The 12408-nt window shown below is 47.2% G+C and overlaps 6 protein-coding genes across 6 annotated transcripts; 5 read left to right on the top strand and 1 right to left on the bottom strand.

Annotated features, from left to right (window-relative positions):
• Positions 1-865: 865 nt before the first annotated feature.
• On the bottom strand, positions 866-1423 carry DFJ58DRAFT_666954 (uncharacterized protein; the record flags this gene model as incomplete). Its single annotated transcript, XM_041382589.1, has 1 exon — positions 866-1423. The coding sequence occupies one exon, from the start codon at positions 1421-1423 to the stop codon at positions 866-868; it is 558 nt and encodes a 185-aa protein (XP_041239196.1).
• Positions 1424-2218: 795 nt separating this feature from the next.
• On the top strand, positions 2219-3630 carry DFJ58DRAFT_732763 (uncharacterized protein; the record flags this gene model as incomplete). The annotated part of the gene is made up of 5 exons (XM_041386210.1): positions 2219-2361; positions 2411-2453; positions 2499-2916; positions 2966-3244; positions 3308-3630. 5 exons carry the CDS (start codon positions 2219-2221, stop codon positions 3628-3630), a joined length of 1206 nt encoding a protein of 401 aa, XP_041239195.1.
• Positions 3631-5161: 1531 nt separating this feature from the next.
• On the top strand, positions 5162-5881 carry DFJ58DRAFT_88131 (uncharacterized protein). Its single transcript, XM_041394553.1, has 2 exons — positions 5162-5397; positions 5456-5881. The coding sequence occupies exons 1-2, from the start codon at positions 5256-5258 to the stop codon at positions 5689-5691; spliced, it is 378 nt and encodes a 125-aa protein (XP_041239194.1). The 5' UTR covers positions 5162-5255; the 3' UTR covers positions 5692-5881.
• Positions 5882-7388: 1507 nt separating this feature from the next.
• On the top strand, positions 7389-8505 carry DFJ58DRAFT_809980 (uncharacterized protein; the record flags this gene model as incomplete). Its single annotated transcript, XM_041391378.1, is given in 6 exon segments — positions 7389-7658; positions 7853-7940; positions 7992-8205; positions 8216-8316; positions 8393-8427; positions 8442-8505. Coding segments are annotated over 3 exon segments (480 nt in total), but the record flags the coding sequence as incomplete, so codon positions are not given.
• Positions 8506-9367: 862 nt separating this feature from the next.
• DFJ58DRAFT_88001 (uncharacterized protein) lies at positions 9368-10577 on the top strand. Its single transcript, XM_041394522.1, has 3 exons — positions 9368-9463; positions 9513-10018; positions 10068-10577. The coding sequence occupies exons 2-3, from the start codon at positions 9580-9582 to the stop codon at positions 10397-10399; spliced, it is 771 nt and encodes a 256-aa protein (XP_041239192.1). The 5' UTR covers positions 9368-9463; positions 9513-9579; the 3' UTR covers positions 10400-10577.
• Positions 10578-11461: 884 nt separating this feature from the next.
• On the top strand, positions 11462-12187 carry DFJ58DRAFT_809959 (uncharacterized protein; the record flags this gene model as incomplete). Its single annotated transcript, XM_041391377.1, has 6 exons — positions 11462-11494; positions 11548-11562; positions 11619-11657; positions 11727-11826; positions 11879-11914; positions 12086-12187. 6 exons carry the CDS (start codon positions 11462-11464, stop codon positions 12178-12180), a joined length of 318 nt encoding a protein of 105 aa, XP_041239191.1. The 3' UTR covers positions 12181-12187.
• Positions 12188-12408: the final 221 nt, after the last annotated feature.

Genomic DNA, 12408 nt, shown 5'->3' with positions numbered 1-12408 from the left:
ATTTTGAGTGCCTCAGCTCATTGACAAATACCAGAGCAAGTCGTTCTTTCTGGCACCTATCAGTGCGTTTCTTACGGTCCCCAACAATTGGACACCATCCCTTGGATACTCGCCGCTGTGTGGGAGATCTTCGCACTGTGTCTTGCAGTCCGGGTTGCTCTAAAGCACTTCCGTGATTTGCGACAACAATCGGCGGGAGGTATTGTCAGGGACTGTTTCACAGTATTAATGAGAACTCACGTTAGTTACTTTGCGAGGTGAGCCCATAACGTGAATGTGGTTTTCTTTTCTGTTGAAGTTCTGCATATGTTAGCTTTGTTGTGATTGTTTGCTTCTTACTAGGTTATTTTTCGCCAACGATGCCAAACGTATGCCAATCTGTCACTGACCTCTGCATGCAACCACGCTTAATCATTTTCCATAGGACTCATATTCCCCGACAACGTTAATTTATTTTAGCTTTCTTGAAGTATTTATCATTGTGCAGTCAAGTGTGCTGGGACCAAACCTGATCCTCGGTGTTCGAGAATATCGCGCTAAGCTCGTGATTGACTCCGATGCAGGACCTAGTATGATTTCAACTACTTTCCAAGAGTGTGTACATATATCAACTAGCAGTAGTGTGTAACATGGGAGACGTTCAATATGAATTACACTCGTCGGGCCTTCACCTTCGTTAAGGAAGAAAGCTAAATGAAGAATTGGTAAGATAATTATGCACATGATACACTAACGATGCGCGCTTGTCCATTGTCTCCGAAATCGATCTTGTGATTGCGCGCATGATATCAGTCAAATCATCAGTGCAAGAATTTTGTCTCACTCACACAACCAGTGTCCAGACCAATCGACCGCCGCTTATATCTCACCCGCGGCCTGAAGGATGTTCGTAGACGACAGTAAACGGATAACATGGAAACGAGGTTGGCTGGTATGCTTCACCCGCATTCGTACCTGAATTTCCTGAACACTTTGACATGGTGTCGTTCCACAATTGGGACCAGGGTGTCGCCTTTCTGCGACTAGGAGACACAAATCCTTTATCCGTGACACTTTTGATGTTCGTTACGGTCCATGGATATCTGTTTTCGGGAATTTCTGTGAGGACTGCAAGCTCCTGTTGATTACGCAGTTTTGTAATGTCAGGTTGGTCATCCATGGTAGGCCAATGGGAAAGAGGCTGTCTAGGATCGGAAGCCTGGAACTTCGGGTGGGAAGATAACAGACCGGCGTGGACGAAGACCCTATGGCCAGCTGGAGAATGAAGCACAAGAGGCAACTCTATCTTACGGCTCGGGGTCTTTTCATTCTGAATGCCGCGAGGGTGTCCAGACTTTTTTTCGCTCAGGGTTTGAAGTCGTTCGAGGGAACCGAGAAGGGTCTGAATGATGACAGGTTGCCAGACACCACAAACCGCCCCCATTACCTCTCCAGCAGTGGTGTGAAGGAGCCTGACCAGACACCGACTTTGGTTGGCTGAAAGAGGTCAAGCGACTAATCAAACGCCCATATTCTACTTACTCATGATATCCCGAGAACAGAGTCCCTGCGACAGAACGTTGATATGAGTAATGCCGATAGAAACAAAGACCGTGTTTGCAACTTCGAAACTTGAAGCGCAGCCGACCTGGTACGCTTCAACTTTCGAAGCTTGACAGTACTGAATATCGGATCATGGCACATTACGAGGAAGGTTGCGTGCAAGTGCGATGCAATGCCGGTATCTGCTGGACCAGTCCCAAGGGCATAGACTAGAGACAGACAAAGAGGCAAGAGGCAGCCTCTCGGACTCATCTCCATAGCTTAGTCAGCGACGAGCACACGCAGTCAGCTCTGTTCGTAGTGTAGCACATCTCCATATGTCATTTGCCCTAGCTCACCGCTAACTCTGCAAAAGGTTTTGAAATCATTTGGAAGACCGGTCTATTGACAGAGTTCTGCGAGGTCCCTAGAAAGGCTCGGTCAGAGCGCATTCACTGGGTTCTTCATCTCCATGTTTTGGTTCGTATATAGCGTGAAACGTCATATGTGCTAGCCATATACGATAGGTTTCCGAGACGTCTTTTCCGCAGGTGGGTAACCTTGGAGGAAGATAAGGTAGGAGTGGTGATGGTAAGGTAAGCAGGAAGCAGTTGTCTTTCTTGTCCTTTTAGTTTTCTCCACTTCACCAGTTCTGCTCATAACGCTCAGTCAGCGTAATCATTGAACGCTTCGCGTTATGTCCCCTGCCGGCGAGACAGGCACATCGTCTACTCCGCCACAGGCCAATGCACCAGCTCATCATGCTAGCACAATAGAATACACCCTAAAGAGCCTTGGGGCTCACGTCGTCAACGAGAACATCGGCGTGGTCGGTGTCCAGTGCGCACCTTTCCTGTTTCTATTGAGTAGCACCTAATACTCCATCAAGGGCTGAAGAAGTCCGCCCATGGATCCAGCGGGACATCGAGCAGGTCAAGTAGTGCATGGCGAATGCCATGCTGGAAGCCCTCCTGCAGCGCACTTCTTGCGCTGCAGAGACTAAACAGCCTGAGCTCGTGCAAAAGTGCCCCATGGAAATTGTGCCGGTCTGCAATGGACAGGCCTCCGCTGGAGACATATATTCTTCGGCCGTTGTCCAGGATTGGGTGATGACCAAGATCTATTTGGGGGAGGAGGATCGCACTAGCAAGCCGGAGATCCTCAAAAAAGTCAAGGAGATCGCTAAGCTGCACGATACAGTAAAAGACTATATTCCCGAGTTCCTCTGGCACTACACGTTTACGAACCCCACGTCCGCCATCCGAGAAGCGTTCGGTGTTCCAGAACCCACCACAGGCAGTCACGGGCTCTACATTCTCGCATTCCGAAAGCTCCACCCCATCACGAAGCTTCACGGCAAAGAGCTTTTCGACGTCTGGCGTCAGTGTATCCCGTGTATATGTTTTATTGAATTCATGTGGCTCTTCGTTGACATAGCGTGCAGGTCACCTTAATCTGTGGAAGGAAGGTGTCTATCATCAAGATATCACCCCTGGAAACTTGATGTGGTACAGGAAAAACGGCAAACTGATCGGTGTGCTAAACGACTACGATCTATCGTCGTCGGCGAATGTAGTGGGTCCTCGGGGCAACGAACGTATGGGCACGGTACCGTTCATGGCGCTGGATGTTCTCAGTGCAAAGGCTCAACGAGGCGAAGTCAAACACCTGTATCACCATGATCTGGAGTCTTTTATGCGGGTTTTTGCCTGGGTTTTCTTGCGTTACAGGCAGGGAGTCATTCTACCACGCGGATCGCGCCCCTTCGATGATTGAGCGACTTTAGACGCCATTGCATGTGACGAGAAGAAGTTGTTCTTTCTGGAAAACGCTTTCGATTATCAACCTCCGGAATTCCCAACTTCTGAATTGGACATAGATTGGTCTTTATGGGAACTTCTTGTAGATTGTTTTGAGGCGCTCGATACAGCTGCCTACAATCGCCGTAGTCGCGTTCGCCGTATTCGACTTCTTCAACAGCGATCGATGGAAGGAGCAGGCGAGCAGACAAACGATGAAGAATCAGTATCAGATATGGACGATTTGCTACACAAATTCACAGGCACTATGGCCTGGGTTAAGTTCAGCAATCATTCACCTTCACAGTGATTTTATTTAGTTGTGACAGTGCGTATTGTTTTTTGTGTTTTGCTACCTGCGTCAGTTGCTCATGGGATAGACGGATGACAGTCACTCAATTGGCTGTCCCAAAACGGTCAAATACAATACGTCTTAAACCGTCCTTTAGACGGTTCCAGTTATAACCCAGGCTAAGGCTGCACTGCATCAAACAACTTCTCGATTCAACATCAACTATCTTTGCTATCAACCAACCAGCTAAGAGCTTCGTCCGATACGCTATGGTTGCACACTGAACCAGTGTACTCGTTTTTAGACCTGTTCGGGTCCACCCGCTCATGTCTACAACTACCCTTGATAGACTTCGTACTCTTTTATTTCTTTTTTAGGTCACTAGTACCGAAACGCATAGAGGCGCAGTGCTAACCCTGTGCATGTCGCTGAGTGTCATGTTGAGCTCCGGATGACATTTTCGTCGCTAAAAACAAAATAAAGTCGTATGACATACGACATGAAGGTCTCACAATCAACCTAAACTTTGGACGGTTCCTTGATGCGATATCCCCCGATGCCACATTGATTTTCTACTTAAAGTTAGGCTGAAACACTTTGTACTTCGATCTATCAGATATAAGCGCTGGATTGTGGTATATCAAGCACGAATGCGATCGTTATACATCCACCAAATCCTCCCGCTCACTCGTTCCATCCTCTTATAATATGACCCTAGTCTCGAACGATCCCAGTTGGTGGTCATTCATCAATACGGTTGTTATTTACAGCTATTTTACACGTTCGTGGAGAGTCAACCGCATGATGACGGTGATAATTTGATTCAGCTTCACTCCAATTTCGCAGTTGCCGCCTCTGTTGGACTAATATACGATTGGGGTGAGCAAGATAAAGGATGAAAGAACCACTGATATCCTTATAGTATTCTCAGCGCTTACGTTTGGACAAGAGGTACGTCAATCCCGATTACTGGAGGAGCCAACTTGCTTAGAATTGTGTTATAGGTTGAACTGATCTGGGTGAGCGGACTCCCACATCGAAAGAACGAGGTGAAAATACAACTTGTTTGCGGCAGAGGCAACGCTGGTCCCTGATGACCTTTCTCTATCTCATTGTATGTACCTTGTGTTTTGGTATTGATGTTTAGCAAGTCCAAGTTTTGCTGACTTCAGAATATCCTAGGTGCGCTATGTTGGAATAGGATGGGTTGTGTATGTTTGGAAGTTCAAGCCACTGATGTTGCTCTCATCATCCATCTCTCATAATCAGAATGAACATTTTGAGTATGTCTCCTCGCATAGACTCTGTTTCTTTCTTGTGACGGGCGGCATATAGGTAGTATTCCAACTATTTCCATGACAGATACAGTGAGTATTCCACACTGATACCTTCCGTTCCTGTCGAAACACTGAACTACTATGCAGGGGTGAGTGATATTCCCGAACCACTCGTTTATTCAACATAACGACTCCTACAGTTGTGAGTCTGTTTAGACCCTGTGATCTTCCGAAGCTGATAACTAATGTTGCTGCATTTGTCAGGCCTTGTCATAAACAACGCACTTAGTTGGACGAGTAACGTTGTAAATGCAATGTTGGGCGGTGAGCTATGCACCTCCGTGATATTGACTTGACTGAAAGACCATGCAAGTCATCATGATCGCTCGGTTACATGCCATGTATCAGCGATCCAGAAAGGTGCTGATTTTTCTCGTCGTCATTTTTCTGCCCATCAGAATCGCCAACGTAGTGATGGTCGCATTACAGACGATGCAGATGTCAGGGGGTAAGCTTTGATTATGTATGAAATGTTTAAGTGCATCAGGCTGATTGAAAAATACCAGAGGAATACGTTCTCTCCGGCACCTACCAGTGCATATTTACCTACGGGGGAGATTCCGTATTTCTTAATTCCATGACTTGGATACTTTCTACTGTATGGGAGGTCGTTGCACTGTGTCTCGCGGTCTGGATTGCTGTAAAGCAGTTCCGTGAACTGCGACAACACTCGACGAGAGGTGTTATCGGTGACTGTTACACGGTGCTAATGAAAACTCATGTGAGTTACTTTGTGAGGTGAGCTGATAATGTGAATGCGATCCCCTTGTTCCGCTGAAGTTTTGCACGTGCTAGTTTTTTGGCTATGTCTTGCCTCCAGATCGGTTTCATGTCTTCAACGCTGTTAGTGGTATGTCGAGCTGTCATCGACTTATACTTGCATGCGACCATCATTCATTACCTCTATAGGACTTGTATACCCTGGACGCTCAGATTTATGAAGGTTTCGCTGAGATATTCGAGCTTGTGGGATTGTTTGTGCTGGGACCACGCCTAATCCTCGGTGTTCGAGAATATCACGCTGAACTCGTGGCCAAATCTGATACGGCGACCGCTATGACTTCAATTGCTTTTCAGGAGCGCGTCCAAGTGTTAACTAGCAGTAGTGTATAGCGCAGGAGATGTTCGATATGATTGATTCGCGATGGGGGGTAGTGTGCAGGGACCGGGAGAATTTGTTTTTGTTTATTCCAGGTTTTGTCGTGGTACTCATTTATGTACGAGAGACATATGTTGAAAGTTCTGGAAGTGTTAAATCCAGAGAGGGAGTGATAGAATCCGTGCGTTTCGCGACAGCGCTATGCCAGCTCTGGGTCCTTAACGGTGAGTGTATGGTATGCACAGCCTGGAATAAAACGCGTAACTTGTCTTGTCATTCGGGCACGACTCGGCGGCCTTGTTGGAAACATCGATTGCCTTGTCAAGTTGGATGGACCATCATGGGCGCTATTAATGGGCCTTATTGGTCGGTGTGGCAATGCTATGATAGTATGGTTTCAAACTCAGATAGGTATTTGCCGAGCCATTAAGGGACGCAAAGAGTCCTTCTGTTTGCTGACTATCTGGCAACTAGCTTGCACCCAATATATTCAAGTCCTCCATCATGAAACAGACTCGTATGCATCACCACCCCAGTTCCTATTTTCTGCCAATCAGCATATCCTATCTCTGTCTACTCTAGACTTCCGTTTAAACTTTGGGCGAACAAATCACTACAATAAGTATGAATTCTTGCGGAGCTGGATACTCTGACGTATCCCCGACTTCCCACGGAGTGGGAGGAGGGTTTTGTCGGATCCAAATCCCCAGGCACCTATACCTCGATGCGTGGGAACCCTTTCGAAAAAACTGTACAGTTGATCGATCGAAGTCTATCGTCTCTATAGCTAAACTTGTGTGTATGTCTTTTCGGTTTCTTTCTGTGTGCTTGTTTTTGATAATATTCAGATTCCAGAATGTCTGTGTTTCTCTCGAAACACCCCAGTACGGCGCCTCGAGTACTCGATGCTAAAGATTGCCCACCTCACAACATCCTTCATGATATACAATCATATCCTCTTTTTTACTATGCTTTATGCTACCGACAATATGATAAACTTATATATGCAACTGCCGAATTTTTTTGCTGTTGGTTACAGTTATCGCTCGCCTCCCATTCTAACATGTCTCAAATGTGGTCCCCTCTATCGATCTGTCACAGTGGCTGTAGTTTTTGATAGAGTATGTCTGCCTGTTCATCTGGATGACATTTCGATGACTTTCAGTCGCGCGCATTTCGAGTCTGCTGCATATGTGTGCTGTAGTGTATTCAAACGCTTCAAGAATTATCGAGAACCTGTTCAACAAGGCTCTCCCCTCCCAACTGCTGCCTCGTGCATTATGTCCAGACTAAAAGATGATCCTCGATGGTTTTCCTACACTGATGTTTGCTGTGCAGAAAATTTGTCTGCTTTGTCCGCGCCTGTCCTGCGTGGTGTTGCACGGCGTATTGGTACTAAAAGATCCGACGCGCGAAATAAAGAACGCAGTGTCGATGCAATTGTATCTCATTTCGCTTCTCGACGCACAGAGCTCGCAAGCATGTCAGATGATATCCTCTTCAAGAGTCTCTTGACCGCATCAGTCCCACCTGCTTGCACAAGATCACGGGGCACTTTACTTGCTGCTGAGTTTCAGAACTTGTACGGTCTCAATTTGGCAACTACTCTAGTAGGTACTCCTCCTATCATCAGCGCACCTCCTGCTCTCGATCCAGCAGCTGTGCAAGTCTCTAAGCCATGTCTTTACAGTGGATTTCAGCATCTGTTGATGATATTCCTCGCCGTTTAGAGAAGCTGAAACGCACTGACATCTAGACATGTATTCCTCGATTAGCACCACGCTATCGCACACTCTACAACAAGCTCTCTCATCGAAAAACGTGTGATGCACTCGCTAATCATGCCCGGCAACGCGCACTACACCTATTTCATGCTGGAGCAAGTGTTTTGGGTGACGTTTATCTGGCATATTTTCTGTTCTTGAGCTGTTATTTACTCTCAGATAAGGCTGCTTTCTATCAAATTCTTGCTCATGAGTTTGGCGTGCTCGTTACTGGACGTTTGTCACAGGAAATTGTCTCGCGCTCTGTCAAGGACATGTTAGTCCATCTAGAATGCAAATAGAATGCGCTGGCAGAGGTGAGAGATATTCGTACAGATCGAGAGCGGGAATGACCGATGCCTGTTTCAAAAGCAGTCATTTCGGCGTATGCAGTTGCTGCCATGTGCAGCCTACACGAAGAAAGCTCTCCATTATCCCAAAGGCAAAAGGAAGACTACTAACGAGCTCGGAGGTCAGTCACCTGCTAAGAACTCAAAGTTATTGACGGAGAGCCATGACATCTTTGACATTGAGCTGGAGGCTGATGATGATTAGCCTGGTTCGAGTCACTCGAATACTATTGTCAAATTTCAAGTAGTGCTGCATCTGATCTGCGAAGCGCCTGATTGCTATATCGATAGACTGTTTACTACCAATCCGTCGTCATTTCTTGAAGTTGAAGTCGGGGACTGGCGTTTCCCAGCGCCGCTACGATTTCAACCCCCGGACTCGGCTGTGCTTCCTTAGAAACCAGAATCGCCCACAAATTTGGTCATTAAGTAACTGGGAAAGGCTGTTTCCAGCGAAATCAAGGCAGTCCAAAGCTAGTCATCAGTTGTCCCAAAGTTGTGGTGTCTTTGTATCAGTCCTCCTATTTTCCTGCTGTAGACTCCATACGAAAGCCTCCTCCGGCACTAGTTCCCACCTAAGTATATCCTCATCTGCAACCTTCACGATACATTTTCTCCCTTCAGCAGAGATCTAGACTTACTTATGTCTAGCGATGTCGCGTACTAGAGAAGGAGGGAAGCGCTGCGTTATACTCATTGTGGAATTGTAAGTTGAAAGCTCGTTCTAGGACATTAATCATGACACCACGGTCCATGCTCGTGCTGGACGCCGGGCTGTTGAGATGCGTCACTCGATTTCAGCTACAAGGAACACTGCACTTTGTCAGCCACATGCGGCTGGAATTCCTGGACTGGACATTCAAGGCTTCCTCAGCGCAATCTCGCATCTTTCGTCAGAGTTAAGGTCGCCAAGGGTCCAGGACTTGTCAGGGTCCCGTGCGCGTGCGCGTGTTGGCGGGAACGCGTCGTCGGAGTCGAACTGTAGGTCCCCAACCGCCACGTCAGTTCCACATCAGACTGATCGATGGGCCACATTTGTGCCACATTGGTCGACCAGATATAAGGCAAGCAGGAAGCAGTCGTCTTTCTTGTCCTCCGGGTCTTAGTTTTCTCCACCTCACCAGTTCTGCTCAACACTTAGTCAGCGTAATCATTGAACGCTTCCCCTGCCAGCGAGACAGGCACATCGTCTACTCCACCACGGGCCAATGCACTAGCTCATCATTCCAGCACAATAGAATACACCCCAAAGAGCCGTGGGGCTCACGTCGTCAACGAGAACATCGGCGTGGTCGGTATCCAGTGCGCACCTCTCTTGTTTTTATTGAGTAGTACCTAACATTCCATCAAGGGCTAAAGAGGTCCACCCGTGGATTCAGCGGGACATCGAGCAGGTTAAGCAATGTAAGACAGATGCCATGCTGGAAGCCCTCCTGCAGCGCGCTTCTTGCGCTCCAGAGACTAAACAGCCTGAGCTCGTGCAAAAGTGCCCCATGGAAATTGTGCCGGTCTGCAATGGACAGGCCTCCGCTGGAGACATATATTCTTCGGGCGTCGTCCAGGATTGGGTGATGGCCAAGATCTTTTGGGGGGAGGCGGATCGCACTAGCGAGCCGGAGATCCTCAAAAAAGTTGAGGAGATCGCTAAGCTGCACGATACAGTAAAAGACTATGTTCACCAATTCCTCTGGTACCACACGTTTACGAACCCCACGTCCGCCATCCGAGAAGCGTTGCGCGTTCCAGAACCCAGCACGGGCAGTCACGTGCTCTACATTCTCGCATTCCGCAAGCTCCACCTCATCACGAAGCTTCACGGCAAAGAGCTTTTCGACGTCTGGCGTCAGTGTATCCCGTGTATATGTTTTATTGAATTTATGTGGCTCTTCGTTGACATAGCGTGCAGGTCACCTTAATCTGTGGAAGGAAGGTGTCTATCATCAAGATATCACCCCTGGAAACTTGATGTGGTACAGGAAAAACGGCAAACTGATCGGTGTGCTAAACGACTACGATCTATCGTCGTCGGCGAATGTAGTGGGTCCTCGGGGCAACGAGCGTACGGGCACGGTACCGTTCATGGCGCTGGATGTTCTCAGTGCAAAGGCTCAACGAGGCGAAGTCAAACACCTGTATCACCATGATCTGGAGTCTTTTATGCGGGTTTTTGCCCGGGTTTTCTTGCGTTACAGGCAGGGAGTCATTCTACCACGCGGATCGCGCCCCTTCGATGATTGAGCGACTTTAGACGCCATTGCATGTGACGAGAAGAAGTTGTTCTTTCTGGAAAACGCTTTCGATTATCAACCTCCGGAATTCCCAACTTCTGAATTGGACATAGATTGGTCTTTATGGGAACTTCTTGTAGATTGTTTTGAGGCGCTCGATACAGCTGCCTACAATCGCCGTAGTCGCGTTCGCCGTATTCGACTTCTTCAACAGCGATCGATGGAAGGAGCAGGCGAGCAGACAAACGATGAAGAATCAGTATCAGATATGGACGATTTGCTACACAAATTCACAGGCACTATGGCCTGGGTTAAGTTCAGCAATCATTCACCTTCACAGTGATTTTATTTAGTTGTGACAGTGCGTATTGTTTTTTGTGTTTTGCTACCTGCGTCAGTTGCTCATGGAATAGACGGATGACAGTCACTCAATTGACCGTCCCAAAACGCAAATCGTCCGTTAAACGGTTCCAGTTATAACCCGGGTTAAGGCTGCACTGCATCAAACAACTTCTCGATCCAACATCAACTATCTTTGCTATCAACCAACCAGCTAAGAGCTTCGTCCGATGCGCTATGTTTGCACACTGAACCAGTGTACTCGTTTTAAGACCTGTTCGGACCCGCCCGCTCATGTCCATAACTACCTTTGATGCGGTATCCCCGGATGCCACATTGATTTTCTACTGGAAGTTAGGCTGAAACACTTTGTACTTCGATCAATCTTAATCAGATATCATCCTTCAAAGGTTTCAAGTCTCAGTTTGGTAATGTAAGCGCTGGATTGTGGTATATCAGGCACGAATGCGATCGTCATACGTCCACCAAATCCCCCCGCTCACTCGCTCCATCCTCTAATAGTATGACGCTAGTCTCGAACGATCCCAGTTGGTGGCCAGTCATTAATGCGGGTGTTATTTACAGCTATTTTGCAGATTCGTGGAGAGTCAACCGCAGGATGACGGTGATAATTTGATTCAGCTTCACTCCAATCTCGCAGTTGCTGCCTCTGTTGGACTAATATACGATTGGGGTGAGCAAGATTAAGTATAAAAGAACCACTGATGTCCTTATGGTATTCTCAGCGCTTACGTTTGGACAAGAGGTACGTCAATCCCGATTACTGGAGGAGCCAACTCGCTTAGAATTGTGTTATAGGTTGAACTGATCTGGGTGAGCGGACTCCCACATCGAAAGAACGACGCAAAAATACAACTTGTTCGTGGCAGAGGCGACGCTGGTCCCTGATGACCTTTCTCTATCTCTGTGTATGTACCTTGTGTTTCAATTATTTATGCTTAGCAACTCCAAGTTTTGCTGACTTCAAAATATCCTAGGTGCGCTATGCGGGAATAGGATATGCTGTGTACGTTTGGATGTTTAAGCCATTGATGTTGCGCTCATTACCCATCTCTCACAATAGGATGATCATGTTAGGTATGTGTCCTCACATATACTCTGTTTCTTTCTTCTGACGGGCGGCATACAGCCAATGTTTCAACAATTTCGATGACAGATGCAGTGAGTATTCTACACTGATGCCTTCCATTCCCGTCCAAACGACTGAACTACCATGCAGGGGTGAGTGAAATTTTCGAACAACTCGTCGATTCAACTTAACGACACCCACAGTTGTGAGTTTGCTGCAAGCCTGTGATCCTCCGAAGCTGATAACTAATATTGCTCGATTTGTCAGGTATTATCATAAACGACGCAATTGATTGGACGAGTGACGTTGTAGATGTAATGCTGGGCGCCAGTGAGCTATGCACCTCCGTGATATTGACTTGACTGAAACATCATGCAAGTCATCATGATCACTCGGTTACATGCCATGTGTCAGTGATCCAGAAAGGTACTGATATTTCTCATTGTTATCTTCCTGGCCATCAGAATCGTCAACGCAGTGATCGTCGCGATATTGACGATGCGTATTTCAGGGGGTAAGGCTTAATGTATGATATGTTTAAGTGCATCAGGCTCATTGACGAGTACCAGAGGAATTTGCTCTTTCCGGCA

The sequence above is a fragment of the Suillus subalutaceus genome (assembly GCF_016647625.1).
Source record: "Suillus subalutaceus strain FC151 chromosome Unknown DFJ58scaffold_132, whole genome shotgun sequence".
NCBI classification, from domain to species: Eukaryota; Fungi; Basidiomycota; class Agaricomycetes; order Boletales; family Suillaceae; genus Suillus; species Suillus subalutaceus.
The sequence above is the reverse complement of the archived record's forward strand: the minus strand, read 5'-3'. Positions and strand labels throughout refer to the sequence as shown.